Source organism: Mustela putorius, unplaced genomic scaffold, assembly GCF_011764305.1.
Source record: "Mustela putorius furo isolate JIRA1106 unplaced genomic scaffold, ASM1176430v1.1 tig00003858_pilon_pilon_pilon, whole genome shotgun sequence".
In the NCBI taxonomy this organism is placed as follows: domain Eukaryota; kingdom Metazoa; phylum Chordata; class Mammalia; order Carnivora; family Mustelidae; genus Mustela; species Mustela putorius.
Window position 1 is genome coordinate 1,943,702 of NW_025422010.1, and position 23,590 is coordinate 1,967,291.

Below are 23,590 nucleotides of genomic sequence, written 5' to 3' on the forward strand. Positions count from 1 at the left end.
GATCATTTTCAGAATATATAAAATTATAGAGGAAAAAAGATCAGTAATTATACCACTCAGAGCAAGCAAACCAGTCAGGCCTTTTTTCCGTGCGCATCTTGTGTGGAATGATTATGAATCTACGGGGCGCAGCCCAGGATAACACTGGGGTTTGTCATATTACCCATGCTACGTGTCTCATGTGGAAAGGACTATGAGGCCACTTCGTTACGCACTAAGTGACCTAGTGGGCCTTTCCTGGGCCTGAGACTCCCTCTCAGGGCTGGCCTCTGTCCAGTAACTGAGCTCACACCTGGGAAGTTCCTATGGCCTGAGTTGAGATGTGGCCTGAGTGCTGACAACCGTGGGTGCCCACCGTGACCCGGCTTCCAGAGCACACCCAAGTCCTTGGAGTACAGGATTGGGCAGGAGAAAGACTGCCCTGAGACTGGGCGTGTCTCCAGCTTCTCCCCACTCGCCAGCTGTGGGACCTGGGGCGCTCGCTCAGACATGGAGCTCCTGCCCTTCGCTGAAGCATAAGGAGGTCGTTCTGCTGGGAACAACAAGAGGCTGCTGAGACCAGCATGTTGGGGTTTGTGTGCAGTGGACACCAGTCAACACCCTCAGGACCCCTGGGCAGGAGGGTCAGAATGGGCTGTCCTAGCTGCTGCCCCTCAGTTATGGAATCTGCCATCCCCAAAACATCCCCTCTTGCCTGCCTGTCATGCTAGCTACCTCCGGAGAAGACTGAGGGCCACTAAGGGGAGTCCTTTTGTAGCCCAACTTCCTAAACTCATAACATGGTGGGGCCCAGGGGCGCCGCTCTCCTAGACTTGATGCTTGTGCTTCCTGTCCCAGGACAGCATGTCTGGGGAGGGAACTGTTACCACCTTGACTTAGGTAGGTTCTAGAACCTCGGGGGGCAGGAGGTGACTTCGATGGGTGGAAGCAAGAAAACCAATTCCTCAAGAAGGAGAGATCCAGAAAGGATCTCACACCCTTCTGTCCATAGCCTCGCAGGGCTGGGGTCCTAGGCCTTAGGCAGCCATGCCCTGGTGACACAGTGGCCAACTCTTTGGCCCTATTCTTAAATGGCTACACTTCCCAACACCCTTGGTTTGACCTGAGTTGTTTTGTCCTTTAAATGGAAGGCAGGGCAGATAGAAGGGGTCTTGGGCTCTGCACCAGGCTGATGAGGAGTGGATTGTAGTCAGGGCCAAGGCTGTTGGGAAAGCAAGAGCTCTGAGCCTACCAGGGCAGGGCTTTGCTGGGCTGCAGCTAGAGCATCTGTGCAGGAGGCAGGGTGGGGGCTTGGGAGGACGGCTTTGTAATCCCTGGGCCTGGCTCATATTGTGGGAGAGCAGGCTGAGTATGGAGGTAGGGCTGGGAGCTGGGGGCCTGGGAGGGTGGGTCAGAGGGGCAGAGAGTGACCGGGCACAGCCTGCCATCTCTGCCACCAGATCCGAGCCAGACCCAGAGCATGGAAAGGCCACATGAGTCCCTGGAGGATGGCCTCATTATGGAGTGTATGTGAGTCCAGGGTTCTTAGAAAGGGATCACAGTCCTAGGAGGAGGGCTGGGGTGGAGCACAGGACAGGCATGTCACTGGGACCCAGTGGGCAGGAAACAGGTTGCACCAAGTGGGAATTGGGATACCAGGGTTCCCTCCACCCCCTGGTCTGGCACCAACTTGGAGACAGGCCAGGATTCTTCACACTTCTGCAATATGATGACCCCCCACAAAGAGGCCCCTCCTGATCCCTACTACCAAACACCCTACTCTTCTAGAAGTGGGGTAGGGAAGTTCCTAGCAGGGCATGGGGATAAGGGTCAGGGAAGGTGGGGAGAAGGCAGCTGGTTTGATGTTCTGGGAGCTGCTGCATGCCAGTGCCTGGGCTCCTGGCTTAGAGCCATTGTTAGGGTAGTGAGTGACAAGCTCCGGCATGCACATGGTCCCTGTCCACCCTGTAGCCCAGGATGAGGTCCCAGTCCTGTCAGGACCTCAGTTCCCACATCTGCATGGATGAGCCATGATCAGCTCAGAGGCACAGAGCTCCTAGTGGGGTTACTATCTGACACCTAGAAGCCGATGTGGGCTGGAGCATCTTTCTGGGGACGGGGCTGGAGGATCAGGGCACTGCTCTTGTGGCTCCCAGGCCTACAGATGGTTTGGGGAGCTTCCTCTGGCATGATTCTGTTGCCTTGGAGCCTGCTTTAGACTAAGCATAGACAGGAGCCCTGTGAGGTCTCCCACTTCCTCAATTCCAGAGTCCCAGGAAGTATGCAGTGCCCCTCCCACTTGAAGGAGAAGTTGGTGAGTACCTCAGGGTGGCCTGGATGGTTTGCAGGGGCGCTGGCCCCAGTACCACCGGGTGCTTTGTCCTGGGTCTGGAATTGCTTTCCCCCTGATGTGGCCCAGCTGGCCCCAGTGCAAACAATTGGGGTCCAGAGGCCACCAGGTGCATCCTGGACAGGAACAAAGCCAGCAGGGGGCCGGAGGGGCTGTCTGAGACCAGAAATCAGGAGCAAGAGCAAGCCCAGCTGGACCCCCTGAGGAGCCTGGGCTTGGACAGAAGGAAGGGCAGGCACCCGTTGCCTTCAAAGCCTGACCTGTGGCTGGGCAGGGATACCAAGGCCCAGAGATAGAAGGTGGAATCTGCCAGAGGCATCCCCGAACCTGAGGATCAGTAGGCCTGTGCCCGCCGCACTGCCGGAGCTCCCTTGGTCAGGGACAGGGGCCTCCCCTATGGCCGAGACACCTAAGAAGTGTTCTCCAGGCTGAGGAGGGCACCGCACCGGTAAGGGGGCAGCAAGGCCAACACAGTGGGGGTGCCAAGAGCGCAGTGTTGGGGGGGTCTCTAGTATGGGAAGGCCCGGAGATGAGGGTTAACCATGAGCACATCGGCTCGGTGGGGGAAGCAGGGTTTGCGAATAGCCCTCCCCCATGCCTGCTTCCTGTCACGGCTCAACTGGCCAGTCCTGGGTGTGTGCTGTCCAGGCAGTGGCTTCACGGGAGACCTGGACAGAGGCATATGACAGATGATACAGGACCACTGGAGCAGCTCCTTCTGCCTCTAACTGGCTGGGGAAGGACTGCTCTAGGACAAGGCTGGGGACCTGTGGTGCCCCCAGCTTGGGCAGGTCCCAGGGGTCCTGAGGAGCTGGTTCTGGGGTGGACCCAACCCCTTGCCTTACCACCTCTGACCTGAGGACACGCCTATCCCAGGCTTGGGGCACCCATGCCAAGGAGCTGGCGGCTGCCAAGTGGGCCCCAGGAGTGAGCTCTGAGAGCTTTGGCACTCTGGCCCTGAGGACCAGCTATAGAAGGGAAACCTTCAGTCCCTGGGCGTGGGGCCTGTCTGGCGTGGAGACAGGTGCATGTATGGCCAGGTCATATATGGGGCAGTCTGGGTGGGAAAGGTGCTGGGCCCCAGAATGGAAATGACAGGGGCCCATGCTGGGGGCTAAAGGGGCAAGAGCGAGCCCTGCCCCAGGTTGTCTGAATGTTGGTCTCTGCCCCATGAAACTCCATAGTCCCTCCTAGGCCCCAGGTGACTCTCAAGACAAGCTGTTCCTTGCGTGTTTGTTGAGCGAGGACAAACTGGTGTGGGCAGGAGGGGTTTATCTCCACTGCAGGAGTAACTCATCTCATGAGACAGCACAGAAGCAAGGGTGGGAAGCCAAGGGTGTGGGGGAGGGCCATCTGGCCAGGCAGAGCCCCCAGCTGGTACCTCATAGCCTGACTGTCGAGGGAGGTGAAACAAAACAGTTCCATTTTACAGGTGAGGCAGTGGGAACCTCACGGCTGAGGGGAAGCCACAGCACCAGTGCAGCCCCAGGGGCAGTGTTCCTGCCTGGTGGGGGAGCTCCTTCCTTTGGTTCCCCATTACCCCTCACAGGATGTGAGTGGGACAAGAGTTGGAGGCTACAAAGGTCTAGACTGGGGGATGGGGTGCCAAGGGGACAAGGGCCAGGCTGGAGGTTGGAAAGGCATCCAGGGACCGTTCCCCACTTGAAAAAAATCTCTTATGTGCCTCACCAACACCTGGAGCTGGGTTGGGGTCCTGACCCCTCCCAGCCCACCCTCCTCCACCCCCCATGGCCTATCCTAACACTGGATATTAAGGAAAATAGGAACCCTGGGACCTGAGCTGGCGGAATGGGGATGGAAACTCAGGCTTAGGGAAGAGCTGGAGGAGGCTGCAGGGCAATGGAGGCTGGCTGAATCCAGGCAGTCGATGGGCACGGCCTTAGACTCTTGTTCCCGAGCTGAGCCTAGAGTCTCATCTCCTGCTGGCATTCTCCCCTTGTGGGAGACATCGAGCTCCTGTAGGGGGCCTCAGCTCTAGGATTCGGTCTGGTCCTGCACAAACCCCTCTCCTGGGCTTTTCACCGTGACCCCACTGACCCCCAGAGGTTCAAGAATGCGGGGGTTCCCATGAGTCCCTGGTCACCAGTGCCCTGGTCTCTGGCTGTCTGATATAGTTCATCCGGCTGTGCACAGAATTGGGGTAGACATTCAAGACTTTCTTGATCCAAGGGTAGAAGGTGGGTCCCCTTGTATGGCTGGACTGGGGCCATTGTGAGGTCATTCCCAATTTGAAGTCTCTAAAACATGGGCCTGGGGGTAACAGGGGGATGGAGTCCCAGCCCAAGAGTCTAAGATTCCAGGTCAGTGTGTGGCACAGAAGACAACTCCTCTTCACTTTGCTCAGAGAAGTGGAGGTGGGGGCAGGTCCCAGCTGGGCCCCAGAGGCTGTAAGAAAGCCCTGGCCCTGAGTCTGTGCTGGGGCAGTTAGAGGGGCCACTGGAAACTCGGTGGGCTTCCTACAGACATCCTTGGAGCTGAGGTGCCCACCCCCCAACCTAGGGTAAGGCTCAGGAAAGGAGGGCATAGCCGGAGACCAGGCAGGACCTCAGGGCTGAAAGCCTTGAATGCCAAGGGAAGGAGGCTGGGCTTTATCCTTCAGAAACAGTGCAGCCATGGAAAGACTTGAGGAGGAGCTGGCACTGGGCACTTCCCAGATCACAGCTGGACACTGGGAAAGGATGACAAAGGCAGGCACCACCCCAACTCAGCTACAATGATAAGGGATATAGCAGAGCTCCGAGAGGACCAGAGCAGCAGGGGAAGCCCTTCAGTCTTCTTGGAGGAAAGGGAGTGCGGGCCAAGGGCTGGGCGGCTTCACTGGGCGGGGAGGAAAACTGTCCAGGACACTCATCGAAGGAGAGGGGGGTGTGGCGCCGGAGGTGGCCAGACGGACGCAAGCCAGGAAGAACACGCTGGGGGACGCGGGCAGGGATGTGGCGCGGTCCAGCCCGTCGTGGCCTCGTCCTACTGCGAGCATCCCCCAGGTTCTCAAGCCAGATCCTCCAATCCCCGGGGGGAACTCAGGACCTCGGTTTCCCAGAGCGGCGGGGCGGGGCGGGGACAGTGCAAGTCTCGAAGCCGCCTGCAGGGGGCGCCCATGAGCGACGCGGCTGGAGCCTGAGCCCGAGCCGCCGCGGAGACAGCGGGAGCCGGCGCGCGAGCTGCAGGTCAGCCGGGGTCTCCGGTCCGGGGTCCCCAGGGTCCTTGGCGGGCGGCCAGACGGCATGGGGTCGTCGGAGGCTGAGGGGCTGGGTGGGATGGGTGGCGCGGGACCCCTCCCTTCAGGGCGCCCCGCCGCCCCGACCCTCTCTTCCCGCCATCCCGAGAGCGAGTTCACAGGGCTGGGGTCCGAGCTCTGCCCCGAGGCGGGGACCGCAATGGCGGGTCCAGGGGCGGCTCAAGCGCGGACGCACGTCCTAAGCCGGTCGGGGGGCAGTGTGCGGACCCTCCGGGCCGCCCCAGACTGGACCGGAAGGTGCGCACGGGTCGGCGTGGAGGGGTGGGGACGCTAGAACCCGACGGCGCCGGCGGCGGGGGTTGGCGGGCAGGAGTCGGGACCCGCAGGTGACGTGCGGGGACGTCCGTCGGTCCGTCCCGGCGCCACGGGCCGGCCCCAGGGCACTCGGCGAACCTTCCGGACGCGCCCGGCGGGGGTGGGCTGGGGGCGCAGAGGTGCGGCCAGAGAGAAGGCGGTTCGGACCCCCGGGGGCGAGAGAGGGCTTCCGCAGGTGGAGCAGCCCGGGGCGAGGACCGCATTCCCGGGGAGGAACGGCGAGGGCAGCTGCTCGGCATCGCGAATGCCCGGGTGCGGCGAGAAGGAGAGTCTGGAACGCTGGGCCGAGGCGGGAGCGTTCCGGGGGCAGTGGTGGCGACACCCGGACTTAGGGGACCCAAGGGATTCCGGAGGCCGGGCAGGGTGGCTGCGCGCCTCGGAGTGGACCTGGCCGTCTGCCGGGCTGCCCGGAGCTGAGGTGTAGGAACGGCGGGAATGGTGGCGGCCCTCGAGGGATTTGGCGCAGGACAGCCTAAAGGATCAAGGAGGGGCCCGCGGGCCCGCGAAGCAGAGATCTCTGCGTTCCCTGGGACCGCCATGCCGCTTTAGAATTTAAGTTTCCAGACTGTAAAATGGGAGGGTGGTGGAGGCCAAGGCAGAGGCGAAGGGAAAGAGAAGGAGAAGCTGGAGAGCAGGTCTCCCCATCCCCCACCCCCCATTCCGTAAGACTGGAGTCGTGGTTGGCTCCTGGGGTTGGGTTAGGCTGCCCCTTTGTCCAGCTCTCCCTCACCATGGCGGGGGAGCTCCCAGGCCCGTGTCCACCCACAGGGCCTGTAATCACCTCTGGCTCAGAACTCAGGCTGCCCTTCCTTTGGTCTCTGCTGTCCAGCCAGCCTCTGCACCCTCCAGGACACTCTCTGTGTTACCTCTATGCCCGACTCTGGTTGTCCTGCTTGTCCCCACTGTGGGGACCAAGATGGGGAACTTTTTGGAGGACAGTGGCCCAGGGAGGATGTTGTGAGGTCAGGGGCTCCCTCTTTAGTCCTGCTGTGGCTGGTCCTGGAGGCACTGGCTGGGCTGGAAGGCTCTGGGGGCCAGGTCCCCATCTCGGGTCTCAGCAGGTCTGTGACCCGAGCTCCACACTGAGGCTTGTCCACAGGTAGTGGTGTCAACACGTCCTTGCTCTGTCCTTGCCATTTAGAGTCTTCCTGGCTTTCCCAGGTTCTAGTGTCACTCTGGTCACTTCCCCTCTATCCTAATGTCCCTGTAGATCAGGTTCTGGGCTCAGCCTGCTTCCCTGTTCAGAACCTCAGAGAAGCTGAGGTCCGCCCAGATATGGATGGCAGGTGAGAGAGGCTTTGGGCCAGGTCAGTCCTGGCCAAGCTTTGGGGACTTGCTTGTGTTGCTCTCCCTCATATTGGTCTATGAGGTGCGGGCCCCCAACCACACCGTGGTCCTTCCCCTAGGAACCCACAGCCCAAGAGAGCAAGGGCTGGCTTCAAGGGCGACCCAATGGACGGCAAAATTCGATGCCCAAACCTGGATTCTGGTCTCACCTCCTTGGAGCACTCGCTGCCTTACTCGTAAAAACGAGCATGACGGAACGACCAATGCTCTCTGTACAGGGTTGGGATGGAGAGTAAATGAGAGACGGGCCTGAAAGAAGGTCAGACCAGAGGACAGGTTGGGTCTGTGCTTGAACTGGGGAACCCAAGGGAGGCTGTTGGCCTTGTGGCATGGGTGGCGGGGGGGGGGGGGAATGCCACAGGAGATCTCTGTTGGCAGAGGGACATGTGGACTGGAGTTGGCTTCAGGGCTTCAGGGCTTCAGGGCTTCACAGCCTGCAACGTTTAACCTGCTTCATTCCTGAGCTGCCCTACCCGGATGAGCGGGAACGGCCAGCCCAGCCATCCCGTGGAGGTTGTCTTGTCTGCCACAGCTCAGACCAGGTGCTGAAGGGTGTGACCAAGGCTAAGGGGAGGGTGACCAGAGGGATGGCCATGATGAAGTATGGCATGAAGTTTGGGGGGTGTGCCTCGGGGGCTGTGGAGGAGACAGACACCCGGAGTCAGGTGCTGAGCGGCCAAAAGGAACAAGTCCCAACACCCAGGGAAAGGGTCTGGGCCCAAGAAGCATTAGCAGTCACGGAAGGGAGGGGTTACGTGGTCTGGAGGCTGGAGGCAATAGTTGGAGTGCGGTGCCTGTGGGTCGTACCTTGGAGGTCTGTGCCGGGCCCAGATGGGGGAAGGGAAGTGAGGAATGGGCAGGAGCCTGTAACTGGGATGCAGAGAGGAGGCCCCCATGCTCACCTTCTAGACAGGGCCTTCATGCGCCAGGGAGAGGCAGGCAGCGTCACTCTGATGCCCCTCCTGGTGTGTGGGTTCGTGGTCTCCGTCTGCCCACCCACCACAGAGGCGTTCACCTCTGGCCCCTAATGGCCTTTGCAAACCGGGAACTAGGTACAGGGGCCCACTGAGTTAACAAGGAACAGTGGTGGTGCTGCCTGGCGTCTGTTGTGACCCACAGGCCGTGCTGCTTTTGCTGGCTGATGCTCTCACCCTCTCCCTTCAGCCCCCAGGGCTGTGTCACCAGAAGTGGGCCTGCCTCCCTCCTATCCTGGGTGGGTCCTCCCTCTAACGAGCTCCTGCCCTCCAACAGACCACTGCCAGGGCCCCACCGGGCCCACTGGGGCCATCTAGGCCCCCGCCCCGCCATGTCCCCTTCAGGCATCATAGTCCCTGTCGTCCCACCATCAGAAGGCTCATTAGAGGAAGGTGTGGGTGCTATCTCACAGGACCCTCAGTACAAAGGGGAAGACTCTTGCTTGGGATCTCAGGGAGTGTGGGATGGAGCAGGAGTGGGAGCACACCCGAATGGGGCACCCAGCACCTTGTGTGTGGGGTGACTTCCTGGAGGGGGGCTGTCAGAGAGGTGGCCAGTGAGGGGGTGAATGGACACCTCAGGCTAGAGGCTGCAGACTCTCCCGGTATCTGGCCTGGATGTATGGGGACTGGAGGGGGACTCTGGGCCCCCTGTGGGGAGAAAGGAGCTGGGGCTGGGCCTGGGGCCCTAGGAGCTGAGGATGCCGAGGCTACTCTAAGGGCTAGATTCAGTACAGGGAGCTAACTCTCCACTCCACCAGTTCCTGCCCACATCCTGCCCCTGGGGCTGAGAGCAGCAGCCTCCGGAGGGGCCGTGGGGGAGGGGGGCCGCTGGGTGCCTGCTCGGGGCTTTGGGCGCAGCCTGTGCCATGGTCCTGAGGTTGTCCTGCAGGGAGAGAAGGAGAAAAGGAAGGGGCCCTAGTGCTCCGTGGTTGCTCACCTCCAGGCAGCCCTGGAAGACACTGGCCCCACTCCACTTGATGTGTTTGGAGAGGGCCTTGGTAGGCCCCAGGACCCCTGGGGTTCTGGGAGGCTTGTGTCCATGCCCCGGGCCACTCCGAAGACCAGTCATGGCAGAGCAAGCTGTGGGCTTGGGGTTGAGAGGCGGAGCCGAGCTGCCTGTCCGACTGTTTCTTCTTTGCTTGTTGCCCTCTCCACGCTGACGGAGCTCCGGTGAGACAGGTGTTGCTACTTCTCGTCTACCTTCAGGGTCTCTCAGCTGGGTCTCCTCCTGGACTTTGTGTCTTTGCGAAGTTGCTGTGCTCATTCCTCAGTGCTGATCATTCCCCCTCAGAGCCCCGGTCGTCTGCAACTATGTGCACGCCCGAAGTGCATCACGCGGATTGTGCTCTGCCTCAGGCCCTTTATTTTTCATTGCAGGGATTTTGTATTATTTCTTGTTCATGTTCATCCATTCTTGTTTCATCTCTATCCGTCGAGTCGTACGTTCTCTTTCTTGCTTGTGGATGCTATTCCTTTTCTCGTCTCTTTAAAGATCCTAAATGTCTTTGAAAAGCATTATGAGATTCTTACCTTCATGTCTTCCCAAACGAATGAATCTCCGTAGTTTGGGTGCTGTTGCTTATCTTAGCTTGAGTTTTTCTCCTGTGCTTCGCAGTTGCGGTTTGCAGGCTCATCATAAGTGGGACCTGAGGCCCTGGAGACGGGGAGTGACCGCACACTTGGGGAGCAGCTGGCTCTCAGCAGTCTCCTGGGACAGTTCGTCCTTCAAGGCCCCCTTCTAGAAGCTCAGGACCCTTCTGGGGCAAGGCTCAGCAGCACGGGGCACAGAGCTCCCTGTGATGCAGCAGCTGGGATGCTGCTTGGCCCAGAGTAGGCGCTGGTGTAAGTGATGGTAAGAGTCTCCAGCCAGGATCCTGGAGCCCAGGACTGCGCCGAGCATGGTTATGCCGGTCCGAGTCCTGACACTGGGCCTGGTCTGTTGCGCTGTGCCGCACCCAGGGACAAAGGTATGGGGTCCTGCCTAGAAGCTAGCAGGCACCTCCGTCCAGCAGACTCTGGGAACACAGACGCCATCTACGCATGTGTACAGAAAGCCTTGCTAGTGTGACTTACAATGAGCCAGAAGTGGGCCAGGAAGTATGTGGGTTTTGATTAAATGGAGTTTTGATTAAAGTGGCCAGGTGGGTGGGGGTGAGGAGGTAGGCTGGAAGAAGTAACAGTTAGTTCTGATCTATCCGGGGGGAATCCTGCGGGGTTGTCCTCTCCAGGCTTATCGTGCACGTGTCTCTATTTTTGATGGGACAGATTCTGCCCTCTGCCCTGTCCCCAGTAAGGGATAATCAGGGGGAAATATTACATTATTACCATTTAATTTCCTTTCCTGGCTAGCAACAGATGACTCAAGAATTAATTAGATAGAGCCGACAGAAAGGGATAGGAAATTGCCAGATCCTGGCTCCACCCCTGTCCCTCTCCCCTTGGGCCTCAGACCTTCCTGTCGCGCTAGGAGGCCTCTGAAGGGAGGGAAGCCGCGAGGGGCCAGGAGGCCCCAGGAAATCTTCCTGCTGCTGTGTTTTCCATGAGCATTTCCCTCAGCTCTATTCCCCCCTTTCATGCTCTTGGAAAGGCTGGGAGAGGTCGTGAACCTCTTTAGGACTTCGCTTCCTCATCTCTAAAATGGAGCTCATGGGGCCAGTGAGAACAGATGACCCCCTTGCCACCATGCTCTCATATTGTGAGCTCCCAAGCAGGCCGCCCACGCTAAGAGGGTCTGGAGTAGAGTCCTGGCATCCAGGGAGGGTGCAGGGCTCGGTGGCTCAATGGTGGCCGGAGCCGAGTGACACAGGTTCTCTTGAGCTGTGTGTGCTACTTCACATTTCTTGTCAATGACACATTAGTAGCTTGACATTGGCTCCACTGGGAGCATTTACACCACGAAAGCCTGACAAAGGTCGCAAGTCAGGGTGCCCCGACCCCCTGGGCTGATTTGCCTATCCATGGCTGGGAAGCTCCCAACCTTCCCGCAGAAGAGCTCCAGTAGGAGGCTGTTCAGCCCTCTTCCTGCCCTGTCTGTCCCCTGGTGCCTTGGGTTGCACGGATGTTCTCGGCTTGGGGCTGGCACTCTGGTTTGACAGATGCCCAGGCTGCCTGTGGGGCCAGGCCGGTCTTACCCCAGGATGTGCCGGCAGCAGTGGGAAGAGCAGGAATGCTCTCAGAAGGGCAGATGGGGAGCCAGATGTGCAAAGAGGCAGCCTTTCAGGACCCAGCTGTAAGGGGCATTAGGTCCTTGCAGGACTGATATGGGCAAGAGGAGCTGACCAGGAGGACCTGCTGCATCCAGTGAGAGTGGGAGGGCACCGCAGGTACGGTGACTTCAGTGTCGTCAGGAAGAGTGTCGCTACTAGGTGCTGGTGACCATGGGAGCCCATAGCACAGAAGGTGGTAGGGAGGCCCTGAGGACTGGCGGTATGCAGGCAGGTACTCGGGGCTGCCAGGAGAGCCTCACCAAACACAGGGCCGGGTTAGGCCCCTCGAAGGCCTTGCCAGTCCAGGCATCCTGGCTCATGGAGTCAGCCTGGCCTCCAGGACAGGTGCTGGTAGTGTGACTCCACCAGCAGTGCTCTGGGCAGTGGGGTAGGGCAGTCCGGTCTCAGCGCTGCAGAAATGTGATATGTATTTGGGTCAAGTGAACTGCCAGGGCTCCTGCCTCATGCTCCCCCAGGAAGGACCCTCGGAATCTGGACAGTGGTCTGGGGCCAAGTTAGGCTACTAGCCTGGGCTGCTCTGATTGGCAGATGCTGCGGCACCTCTTGATGCCAAGTCCCATGGAGAGGCCAAAGTCGGGTGAGGAGGGTGGTGGGTGACGGTGAAGAGGGTAGAGCGCAGACAGCAGGCGGCAGGGTCCCTGAGGCTTAGCGGGCCTGGCCAGACCCCACTGGACCGTGGCCTGCTGCCTCTGCTGCTGGGCCTGGGAGGCCCCGGAGTAGCAGGCAGTCTTGGGTCTGGCACTTCCCTTTGCTGAATAAAAATTGGACCCTGGACACCCAGCTTCTGCAGTTGGGGGTTCCCTGGTGAGTGCTGCTTTGGGCTCTAGGCCAGGGACACTCTGGGACCAGGGACAGTACCAGGAGACTTGGTCTCATCGTCCTCTGCCACTGCCATGCTTTGTGGGCAGCTGGCTGGCAAATACCCTGTGTATAGCGGGCACTTGGGATTCATTCAGGCCCCCTTGGTAGTGGGCCGCGCCGGGCCTGGGAAAGCCCACCGGGTCTGCCGCAGGCTGCGGGAACCCTCCCTCTTCAGGGACTTCGCCTCCTCTTCTCTGTCCTGTTTCCTGGGGGTGGGTGTTCTGTTCCAGCCTCCCGGTAGGCGCAGGGACCAGCCCTCAGGTGCAGTCCGGCACACTGGAGTTAGGAGACTTGTGTTTCTCTGTTGCAGCCCCCTGTCACCTCCTGGATGGGGCGGGGGGAGCCTGGCCCTGGGAACATGGGAAGGGACCATGAGTCACCTTCTCCCAAGGTTCCCAGGCCTGCTCTATCCCTTGTGTCCTGGAGGAGTGAAAGAGGACACACTCTCCCGAGTCCACGTGTGGGCGGAGGAAAGGCAGGTTCCAGCCTCTTGTCCCCATGCAGGCAGGAGCTGCGGCCCGCGCGCACCTGGGACCCCGGGAGGGCCCGGGACAGGAGGAGGGGGTGGATTTGGCATGAGGGGACGCCACGAGGCAGCACCTATGAGTGTGACAGGTGGGGGCAAAGGCAGTGGGGAGCAGCCCCCAGGCCGATAAGGGGAGATGGAAACCATGTCACAAGCTCAAGGGAACCCTGGGGGTTTGGACTGGGGGAGCCCAAGACCTTGAATTCTGCCTGTGCTTCTGCGGGGTTTAATTCCTTACACCTCTCTGACATTTGACTCTGGGGGAGCTCTTTCAGGTCTACTTCCTTCCTTCTCATGGAATCTTGAGTGAGTGCCACCGTGGTCCCCAGAGGCTCTCTGGGGTCGAGTCTCCTCATGGTATCAATGAAGAACCTGAGGCCTAGAAAAGAAAAAAAAAAAAACAAAAACATCCTTGCCTGCAGTTCTCCGGCAAGTCCCGGCTGAGCCCTCTGCTTTCTGCCTAGCACGACACGACACAAGTCTACCCTGGCATTAGCCAGGCAGAGGAGCAGGTTGGGGAGCGGCAGTGGGAGGAGGGAGGAGAGGAGGGCGCTCCCCGCCCAGACGTGCAGGCAGCCAGCAGGGGCTGCTGAGGGGCGGCTGCCTTTGTGCTTGCTCCTCCACGCTGTATGGCATTACCAGCGAGGGCATGGGGGCTCACCTGCCGGCAGCGGGACACGGGACCAGACGGGCCACCCAGGTCCTTCCAGATCAGAGCTCTAGGCATCTCTGGGCTTCTCTTTAACCCAGCGGCCTAGGTAGGTACTTGTGTTTCCCAGGGAGAGCTCTTAGGGGACAGAGAGGACTTAGGCTGGCCAAGAGAGAAGGTGGGTGGGCCTGGGAGAGCTGAGGAGTGAGGGGGGCTTTCTGGAAGGGTCCTGGGGGTGGCAGTGAACTCAGGGACCCAGGAGACTGGCAGGGCTGTCCCAAAAGTCTTGGGAAGCTGAGCATGAGGGGCAACACAAGTGACTTAACTTGTGTTAAGACAGATTCCTGTCTCGCTGAGAAAACACGGGGGCCAAGGCTGATCCCCACAGTGGGTTGTTCTTGGGCTGATGTCTGGCCTGCGGGGAGGGCTTTGGTGAGTGGCACTGATGGCTGCCCCCGGGAATCTTCAGCGTTGCCCCCTCTGCCTGGGGTCCAGCTCCTCACAAGCCTTCTCCCTCGGCAGGTGCCTCTGGGACTGCGAAGCTGAGCTGAGCCAGGATGCTGCCAGAGCCTCTGCAAAGGGTCTGGTTTCTGGAGACTTGGAGTTGGCTGTGAAAAAGCCCTTGGGGGTTTTCCCCTCCCAGGCAGGGACGCTCTTGGCTCCTGTGAAGAAGGGGCTCAGGGGCCTGGGCAGGGCCAGCTGCGCTGCAGCTATGGACCGTGAGCCGGCCTGGCCCGCGCCGTTGCTGACCCTGCCTGTCCGCGGCCATGCCCACCATGGGCTTCTGGGTGTACATCACGGTGGAGCTGGCCATCGCCGTGCTGGCCATTCTGGGCAACGTGCTGGTGTGCTGGGCCGTGTGGCTGAACAGCAACCTGCAGAACGTCACCAACTACTTTGTGGTGTCCCTGGCGGCCGCCGACATTGCTGTGGGAGTCCTCGCCATCCCCTTCGCCATCACCATCAGCACGGGGTTCTGCGCTGCCTGCCACAGCTGCCTCTTCTTCGCCTGCTTTGTCCTGGTCCTCACGCAGAGCTCCATCTTCAGCCTCCTGGCCATCGCCATTGACCGCTACATCGCCATCCGCATCCCACTCCGGTGAGCTGGGGGCCGGGGCCGGTGGGTTGGAGCTCCCCTCTTCCCTTCCTTGGCATGCCTCATGCTGGGGTTCACATCTGTGCCGAGGTCTGCTCTGTGCCCAGCCAGGGTCAGGGTGAACCTGGGCTCACGTTTTGGTCTTTGATGTCTGCGTGCGGAGCTGAGGACAGCTCCACGGGGGCCTGGCTGAGGCTGCCCAGGACTTAGCACGTGGCCGGGGAGCATGCCGATCCAGGGGACCCCTGTGGGCCCCAGGAACCCTGGCCCTCCTCAGTCTTCCCCAGGCTGTGTGGCTGAGGCTGCTACTTTGGCTGCTGGCAGATGCGTGTGGCCCGGGCCTGGGCGGTGCATCTGGGCCATTTTCTCACACAGCGTGATGCTGAGCTGGGGCGGGGCACTACGGGAAACCACAGGCCCTTGGAGCTAGAAGGCTGCCCACAGGCCCGCCTCCAGCTCTTCTGGGCCAGTCGCACAGTTTGCACATTAGGAAAATGACCCAGAGAGGGGAAGTGACTTGGCTGAATGCCACAGTGAGTCACTTGGACCAATATGCAAATTTTGTGCTCCTCAGGTCAGCAAGCACTCATGGTCTTGGAGAGAGCCTCTGTGCTCAGCTAGCGGAGGGGGTTTTCATGGTGAATCTTTTGTGAAGTGACTTCAGCTCTGGATTGTGTAAATGAAGACTTTCCCTGAGGCCAAGAGCTTATTTAATGTGGCCTCCACCTAGCTGGCATTGAGGGAAGCTAGAAGTACCTCTCCACCCCAAGGTAGGGGTTGGGATGGGGGTGGGGGTACCTCCAGCCCCACTTCCTTGACCGTGCATCTGGGAGTCGGGCTCCACAGCCCAGTGGCTGCAGATGCTGAGGGGATTCTCAAAGGACCCAGGTACCTGGCCCTGTGGTGAATTCTCCCAGACAGCTCAAGTGCCTTCCTGTGGAGCAGGCCAGAGTGTCAAACCCAAGGGGGCCCTTAGTAAAGGTCATTTCTTCTCATCTTCCGGATAGAGAAATGAGGCTCAGAGAAGGGAGCCAGCCCTCAGGGCCACACGACGAGTTGGCAGCACAGTTGGGCCTGGGCCTGGGCCTGCGAAGAGCTGTGGCCTGTCACCCGCGGCAGCTCAGTCTTTGGGGAACAGGGTGACAGGGTGGCCCTGGGCTCCCAGACCTGCACCTGGCCACTGCTGTTACGTGGGCTGGAAGGGGGAAGCAGGCAGCCTCCCTGTGCTGCTCGAAGGAAGGGAGGAGCCTGGGCCCCCGTATGGCCTTGTAGGGTGCTCTAGTCTCAGGAGAGCTTATGACCCTTGTTGAAGAGGAGACTCTGGCCAGCCCATAGAGGACTGGCCTCGTTGTGCAGGGTCCAGGGTCCAGGCTCACTGAGGGATAGGTCAGAACACAGGATCCCAGGTAGACCAGAGAGCAGAGAATTTGGTGTCTGCTTTAGGGGCCAGGCTGAGCATGAGCTGGGCCTGGGCCCGCCCTGTTGGGAACGCTCAGTAGGGAAGGAGAGACCTCGCTTTCACTTCCTTCCCCAATTTAAAGGGCAACAGCATTCTAGGGAGAGAATGGGGCTTAGTGAAAGGGTCTCAGCTTTTGCTTTTCTCTCTGCAATCTGAGAGTCAAGAGAATGAATCCTGTGGGACATGCTGTGTGACCATAAAAAAGCCAGCTGTCACTCTCTGGGCCCATTTCCTCATCTGTAGAAGGGGACAGGCCTCTCTGTCCTTCTGAGCTCACAAAGGTGTTGTAAGGATCCAGTGAGCGGATGGGAAGGATGGGGCCAGGAGGAGGGAGGTTCGGGTTGTGGGGGGGACCGATAGGGAATCCGCTCCTGGTTAAGTGCCTGGAGTTTCAGGGTTGGGTCCCTGCATGGAGCCTGGACCTGCCCCGCCCATCTGCAATCTCCAGTTCTCACAATCTCCTGGAGTGGGACCCAGGTCCACCCAGATCCTGGCTGTTTGAGCAACGCTTGATAAAGCTTTGGAAGGGTCAGCCTGGATGTCTTGGGCGGGGAGTTGTTAGGGATGCCGATTCTGCTGTGGCTGATCCCCTCCCGTTGCCAGGGGACGTTAGCGCAGTTTCTCCTTTGATCCTCACGCATCGGGGCCAGGGCAGATGTTATGACCCTTGTGTTACTCATGGAGAGGCCAGTGTGTGCTGACTCGGGGTTGGGGGGTGGCTCTGGGGCCCTTCCTGAAGTTCCAGGCTCCCTTGGGTCTCTCTGCTTTCTTATTCCTCAAGGGCCCTGGGGCGGGGAGGCTGAGGGGCATGAAGGTGCGATGGGGAGCAAAGAGGAGGCAGGTGAGAACCGGGAGCTCCTGCCTCTCCCCCGACCCCCGCCAGTGGGAAACCTCCCCTCCTCTGCTCCGCTCGGCAGGTGCCTGTGGCGGCTCTCAGGAGCCCATCCCCTGACTGCTGCCCTGGACATCGACCCCAGGCCCATGTCACTCACCCCTCATTTCTCTCTTTCTTTCTCTTCCTTCCCTTCCCTTCTTCCTTCCTTCCTTTTTTCCTTTCCTTTCCTTGCTTTCCTTTCTCTCCCTCTCTTTCTTTTTTTAGACTTTTTATTTATTTATTTGAGAGAGAGCACACAACGGGGCGGGGGGGCGGGGTAGTGGGTAAAGGGAGGGGCAGAGGGAGAAGCAGACCCCCGGCTGCGCAGGGAGCCTGACGTGGGGCTCAGTCCCAGGACCCCAAGATCATGACCTGAGCTGAAGTCAGACCCTTAACCAACTGAGGCACCCAGGTGCCCCTCTCTCTTCCTTTCTTAAAAAATTTAGTTTCAGAAAAATCTGTGCTTCTTCCCAAGGGCAGGGACCCTGGTGGCTATGGCAGGGCTTAGTCAAGAAGCCAGTGAGAAGCAACCTGACCAGAGGCAGAGATGGAGCTCTCAGTATCCCCAAAGGACAGGAAGCGTAGGGAGAGAGACTTTGTTACTTTCGTGCCCCTTGTGTCCTGCCTCTCACATTAGCCCCTGGCAAACACTCACTCTCCTTGGAAAATAGGCCACATTTGGAGCAATGTCTTTGCACAGTGGGTGCAAAGACCTGAGGGGTATGTGGTGAATCACCCCATGGAGACAAAAACCAAGTACCTGGTTTCTAAGGAGGGCAGGAGTGGGAGAGAGGGCTCCCTGGAGGAGGTGATGCCGGACGGGTCTTACAGGATGGGTGTGTGTGGGGGCAGGTGTAACAGGAGTGGGCCAAGCCTAGACAAAGGCCCCAAGGAAGGAAGGAATACATGGGCTCTGGGCCAAGGAGAGGTGACAGAAGAACAGGAGGGCAGGGAGGGTATGAGGCTCAGGCCTGCCTCTGCCCCGGAAGGAGTTTGGGTTTCACCCATGGCTCTTCATTTCTTAGCTCACTGACCAATTTGGACAATTTCGGAAAGCCCCCACCTTCTGTCAGTGTAGGGAAAATGCACATGAAGCCCCACCTGGAGCTGTGGGTGGTATTCTGGGATCACAGAGGAAGCCCCAACATGGGTAATGGGGAGTCCCTGGGAAGGGGCGGCCTGGGAGCTGGAAGACGCATGGATGCAGAGGTACCCCCAAACGTGCCGAGCAGTGCCCTGGCACCCGCTCCCTGTGGTGCCGCTGGGCCCCCCCCCCGGATGGCGGAGGGTTGTGCTGGATGCATTTGTCACTCCTTACACTGGACGGCCTGTGACCAGGGCCCAGGAGGCCAAGATGGGACTAGCATCTGTCATAGACACAGGGGATGCCCAGGGGATGCCCTTGGGCCAGGCTGTGGCTTGGCTGTTATTCCATTTGGGCCGTAATGCTGTTCCAGCTCCCCAGGGGCCTGGGTCTAGGGCTCTCAGCCTAAGGACTTTTCTTCTGAATAACAAAATTAATTTGTTTGATGTGTGTGTGTGTATTTAAATAATTACCTGCACATACTAAAACATCAAAGAGAAACAACAGGGTATATGGTCCAGGTAAAACTGTCCCTTTTGTCCCCTGCCCTGCCTTCAGTTCTCTTTCTGGAAGGCAGCGTTGGGAATCCTCTCGGAGATATTCTTGGCATGCCGCAAGCGAGCGCTACTAACGTGGGTCTCTGTCCCCACAAGGGGCTTTCGTTTTAAAATCGAGTGCCCAACTTCCCCTCCTGGGTTTCCTTGTCTGTAAAAGCAGACAGCTGGGCAGATCAGGGATTTTCAAACTATCTTGGAAGTCTTTAGGCTGGACCCTGGGGTCCCCACCAGCTCATTCATTCAGTGACTCTTAAGCTGCCTCCCTTCCTCAGCAGCCTACCTCTGTGATTGCCTGGGAATCGCAGGGTGGCTACTGGAGGACAATTTGGAAATCCCCAAAGCAGATGGTCTCCGGGGTCCTCTACACCATCCCCAGAGCTACTTGCTTCTGCTTGCTTGCTTCAAATGACAGGAAGCTCCCTTTCCCTGAAGCAGCCCGCATCTTGTGTGCACAGCTCGGCTAAGAAGTTCTTCACCCCTCAGTCACAGTTCACCTCTCTGCAATCTCCACCCCCGGATTTTACTTTCTGCCTTCATGGGACAGTGCTCACAGGCCCTGGATTCTTAGCCCCATTTTACAAATGAGGAAACTAAGGCTCAGAGATGTAGTAGAGTAACAAACAGAACATGGCCGAACCAGGAACACACCAGCCCTGGGACTCAGGAAGGGATATGCTTTTCTCAGGAAAAATACCAACATTAAAATAGCCTCCTGTTCAATGAGATTCTATAAATTATAATTTGTAGAGTACTACAAACAGTGCCCGACACACAACAAATGCTGTGGAAGTATCAAGTGTGTTGTGGGGAGAGCCTGTGACTTTGTGTTTGAGGCTCCAGAATAGGAAACAGGGCAGCGCAGGCTCTCTGTGGCTTGGTAGAAATGGTCAAGTCCATGACCCTGTTTCCGCCAAGCCCTGTTGCAAGCACCGAGGCCCTTGCTAAATGGGGTCGAAGGCTCCTGGGAGGGGCCCTGCCCGGTTACTGTTAGGATTCAAAACTGACACACATTCAGAACTGACACACTTACCTTGGCCCAGGGTGCTCTGGGCTCCTGAAAAGTCCACAGCAAGGCCGTTCCTCTCCTCAGGCTTTAGTTTTTTTTTTTTTTTTTTTTTTTTTTTTTTTTTTTTTTTTAAAGATTTTATTTATTTATTTGACAGACAGAGATCACAAGTAGACAGAGAGGCAGGCAGAGAGAGAGAGGGAAGCAGGCTTCCCGCTGAGCAGAGAGCCCGATGCGGGCCTCGATCCCAGGACCCTGAGATCATGACCTGAGCCGAAGGCAGCGGCTTAACCCACTGAGCCACCCAGGCGCCCAGGCTTTAGTTTTCTTATCTATGTAATGAGGCAGTTGGATTGGATAAGAGGTCAGAGGCCACCAGACTTTTCTCCCCCTTAATTTGAATTTGTTGACAAAATGTAAGCCACGGGCATCTTACCCAGAGGATCAGCTCCTCAGCCCCTCTGAGCTCTGGCGGCACTGGAAGCACGTTCTGCATGGGTGGCCAGGGGCAGAGCAGTGTCAGCTGTCTCTTGTACACATGATGTCCTGACCGCCTGCCTCCCACACTTCTTCCCTGTATAGAGGCCCATGTTTGCCATCCCCAGATGAGATAGTTTCTGTGGGTGCTTCCCATTCTGGAATTAACTAAAGGGCACCTACCGTGTGCTCCTGGGTCCATGCCGGCAGTACAGAGATGGCTGCAGAAAAACCCTTCCCCCAAGGGGCCCTTGGCCTCAGGGGCCCAGGTAGAGTAGAAATTAGCTGCATCTGGGTAGGAAACTTCTTGGGGAAGATATGTGAAGGGTGGGTGGGGTTTACCAGGTCAAGGGGAGGGCAGTCTGATGTTGCCAGGATCAAAACCATTAAACAGATGGTCATCTCTCAGCGATCACTGAGGTGACCTTCTTCAATCAAGGAGATGATGTTTTGATTGCCCATTCTCTCCCTCTCTCTTCTAAAGAGAGAGAGAGAGAGAGAGAGCATGTGTGTGCAGGCATGCTTGGGGGGGAGGTTTGGGGGTGCAGAGGGGAAGAGATAATCTCAAGCAGGCTCCCCACTCAACACAGAAGCCGATGCAGGGCTCGATCCCATGACCCGGAGATCATGACCTGAGCCGAAATCAAGAGTCAGGCGCCCAACTGACTGACCGACCCAGGTGCTTCAGACTGCCATTCTATTAATAAAATTTATGCCACCATTTTTGTGGGCTGGGGGGTCAACTTCCTGGCTGGCAGATCAGGTCAATGCCCTGAGTCTGGGACTGAGCCTGGCTCTCTAGAGTCCTCAGTGCTTTCAGACACATTCTTTTTCCTCTCTGGACCTCAGTACCTTTGGTAGGTCTTTGCTCTTGAACGTTAAGACTACTGTATAAATGTTAAGACATGCTGATGTCAGTTGTGTCTCTCCAGAGGGCTGGGAGTGAATTTGGAGGGGAGAAAGGGTATTTTGCCCAGGACCTCCACTGCTTCTTGGGGGCTTCTGGAGACCTTAAGTCAAATGGGGAAGGAAGAGTGTGGAGGACAAGAGATACAAATCATCTCCAAGTCTGATGTGGCAGGTTCCCCCCAACCCCCAGCCACTGAGTCTGCACCCCTGACCCATTCCCACTCTAAGAGGGAACTTACTCTAGCGTCAACTAAGCCCAACATGGAGGTGATAAGTTCTCTCACTTATAAATTCCCGTAAACTGAACTACTGAGTTCCAGGACTACTTGTAATACTGTTTAGTGATCATCTGAATGTCTGCCCAGTGGTTTCCTCTCCAGGGAGCCTGCTGTCCTGTTGGCTCCTGTGGGAAAAGGCAGGGCTCGGACCTGCACTGCACAGAGGACCATACCGAGGCTAGGAGGCAGGAAGTGACTGGTCCTGGTCTTCTAGCCAGTGGGTGGGGGGGATGGGGAGGCCCTCTGGGTTTCTGACTCATGGCCCCACCTAGCCTTGAGGTTTTTCAGACCTATGATGCTGGTCTCCTTTCCCCAGGTACAATGGCTTGGTGACTGGCACAAGGGCCAAGGGCATCATTGCGGTCTGCTGGGTGCTGTCGTTCGCCATTGGCTTGACTCCCATGCTGGGCTGGAACAACTGTGGTCAGCCAAAGGCGGGCCAGAACCAGTCAGAGGTCTGCGGGGAGGGCCAGGTGACCTGTCTCTTCGAGGACGTGGTACCCATGAACTACATGGTGTACTACAACTTCTTTGCCTGTGTCCTGGTGCCCCTGCTGCTCATGCTGGGCGTGTACCTGCGGATCTTCTTGGCGGCCCGGCGGCAGCTGAAGCAGATGGAGAGCCAGCCTCTGCCGGGGGAGCGGGCTCGGTCCACGTTGCAGAAGGAGGTCCACGCGGCCAAGTCGCTGGCCATCATTGTGGGGCTCTTCGCCCTCTGCTGGCTGCCTCTGCACATCATCAACTGCTTCACCTTCTTCTGCCCCGAGTGCAGCCACGCCCCGCCTGAGCTCATGTACCTGACCATCATCCTCTCCCACACCAACTCTGTCGTCAACCCCTTCATCTACGCCTACCGCATCCGGGAGTTCCGCCAGACCTTCCGCAAGATCATTCGCAGCCACATCCTCAGGCGGCGGGAGCCCTTCAAGGCGGGTGGCCCCAGTGCCCGGGCCTTGGCAGCCCATGGCGGTGACGGAGAGCAGATCAGCCTCCGCCTCAACGGCCATCCTCCCGGGGTGTGGGCCAATGGCAGCGCCCCCCAGCCTGAGCGGCGGCCCAACGGCTACACCCTGGGGCTGGTGAGTGGAGGGAGTGCCCATGAGGCCCATGGGGACATGGGGCTCCCCGATGTGGAGCTCCTCAGCCACGAGCTCAAGGGAGCATGCCCAGAGTCCCCCGGCCTCGAGGGTCCCCTGGCCCAGGATGGAGCAGGCGTGTCCTGACGATCCACTGAGTTTGCCCCTTCCTACAGAAGGGAGATCTTTCTCTTTGGTGGATGGAACCAGTCACGTTGGGAGAAGAGTGAATGGGCCTGGAGACCCTTTTCATGGCCAGCTCCCACTTTGGACTGAGAGGCGAGAGCCCCGGCTGGAGCAGCATGAGGCCCAGCAGGAAGGGCCTGGAGTCCGAGGGAGTGGACGTTTCTTGGTGGGAGGCTCTGCTTCAAGTCAGGGCCACAGCACCAGACCATCTTGGCTGGGCAGGGCCTGGTACCCCACTCTGGAAGCATCTAGAAGCACCACCCCGACTTGGCAGAAGATCTGTGGCAGAGCAGGCTGGCTGGCCCTGAGGCTGGGGCAAGGGGGTGGGGGAGTATGGCTCCAACAGGCCTCCGACCACATAAACAGACCACCTTCCCCAGGCTTCCCAAGGGTTCAGGTGCTGCTGTGCCCAGAGGTGGCGTTTTTCTTTTGTTGTTTTTTCCAAGAGAAAATGTTAAGTGTGAAGAATACCTTTCTTTTTTTTTTTTTTTTTTTTTTTTAAATTATCTTCCTTCCCTGGTTGCTGGTCTGATGTCAGTCCTGCTGCTAGCTGTCTCCAGCAGTAGCCCAGGGAGTCCCAGGCAGCCCTCTCTGGTTACCATGAGCTGCCGTGCACTTCTTACACACTCCGTCCCAGAGGCATCTTCTGGGGCCACCAAGCTGGGCTCGAGGACAGGAGGTGTCATGGAATGCTGCCGGACTGTGGGCTCCGGGGAGGAGGTTGGGACGGGCCCACTGCCCAGGGTGCCTGGGTAGCTCAGAGCTGCCCAGCCAGAGGCCCTGTCCAGCGGCCTTTCTGTCTGAAGGGAATGTTTTCTTTTTTTCTGAGATAAAATAAAAATGAGCCATTTGTGTTTTAAACTTGTCCACTGAAAATGGTGTTTGAGTTCCTTTCCCCATTCCACAGCCAGGCCTATAGAATATATATGTGTATATGGGCGCATATTGCACGTGTGAGAGAGTGTGCATCTGTACTTGGAGACAGACAGACACCCTGCCTGATTGGGGGCGCCTCACAGGCTCCCTTGTCCCGAGGGAAAAGGCTGCCTGGGTGCACCAGGATCTAAAGGCACGTGAGCAGCGCCCAGACCTGTGTTC

General features: G+C 58.4%; 1 protein-coding gene across 1 annotated transcript; it reads left to right on the plus strand.

Moving 5' to 3' along the window:
* Positions 1-5,106: 5,106 nt before the first annotated feature.
* ADORA2A (adenosine A2a receptor) lies at positions 5,107-23,353 on the plus strand. The gene is given in 4 exon segments (XM_004742453.3): positions 5,107-5,517; positions 14,013-14,262; positions 14,264-14,589; positions 21,547-23,353. Coding segments are annotated over 4 exon segments (1,719 nt in total). The 5' UTR covers positions 5,107-5,281; the 3' UTR covers positions 22,454-23,353.
* The last annotated feature ends 237 nt before the right edge of the window (positions 23,354-23,590 follow it).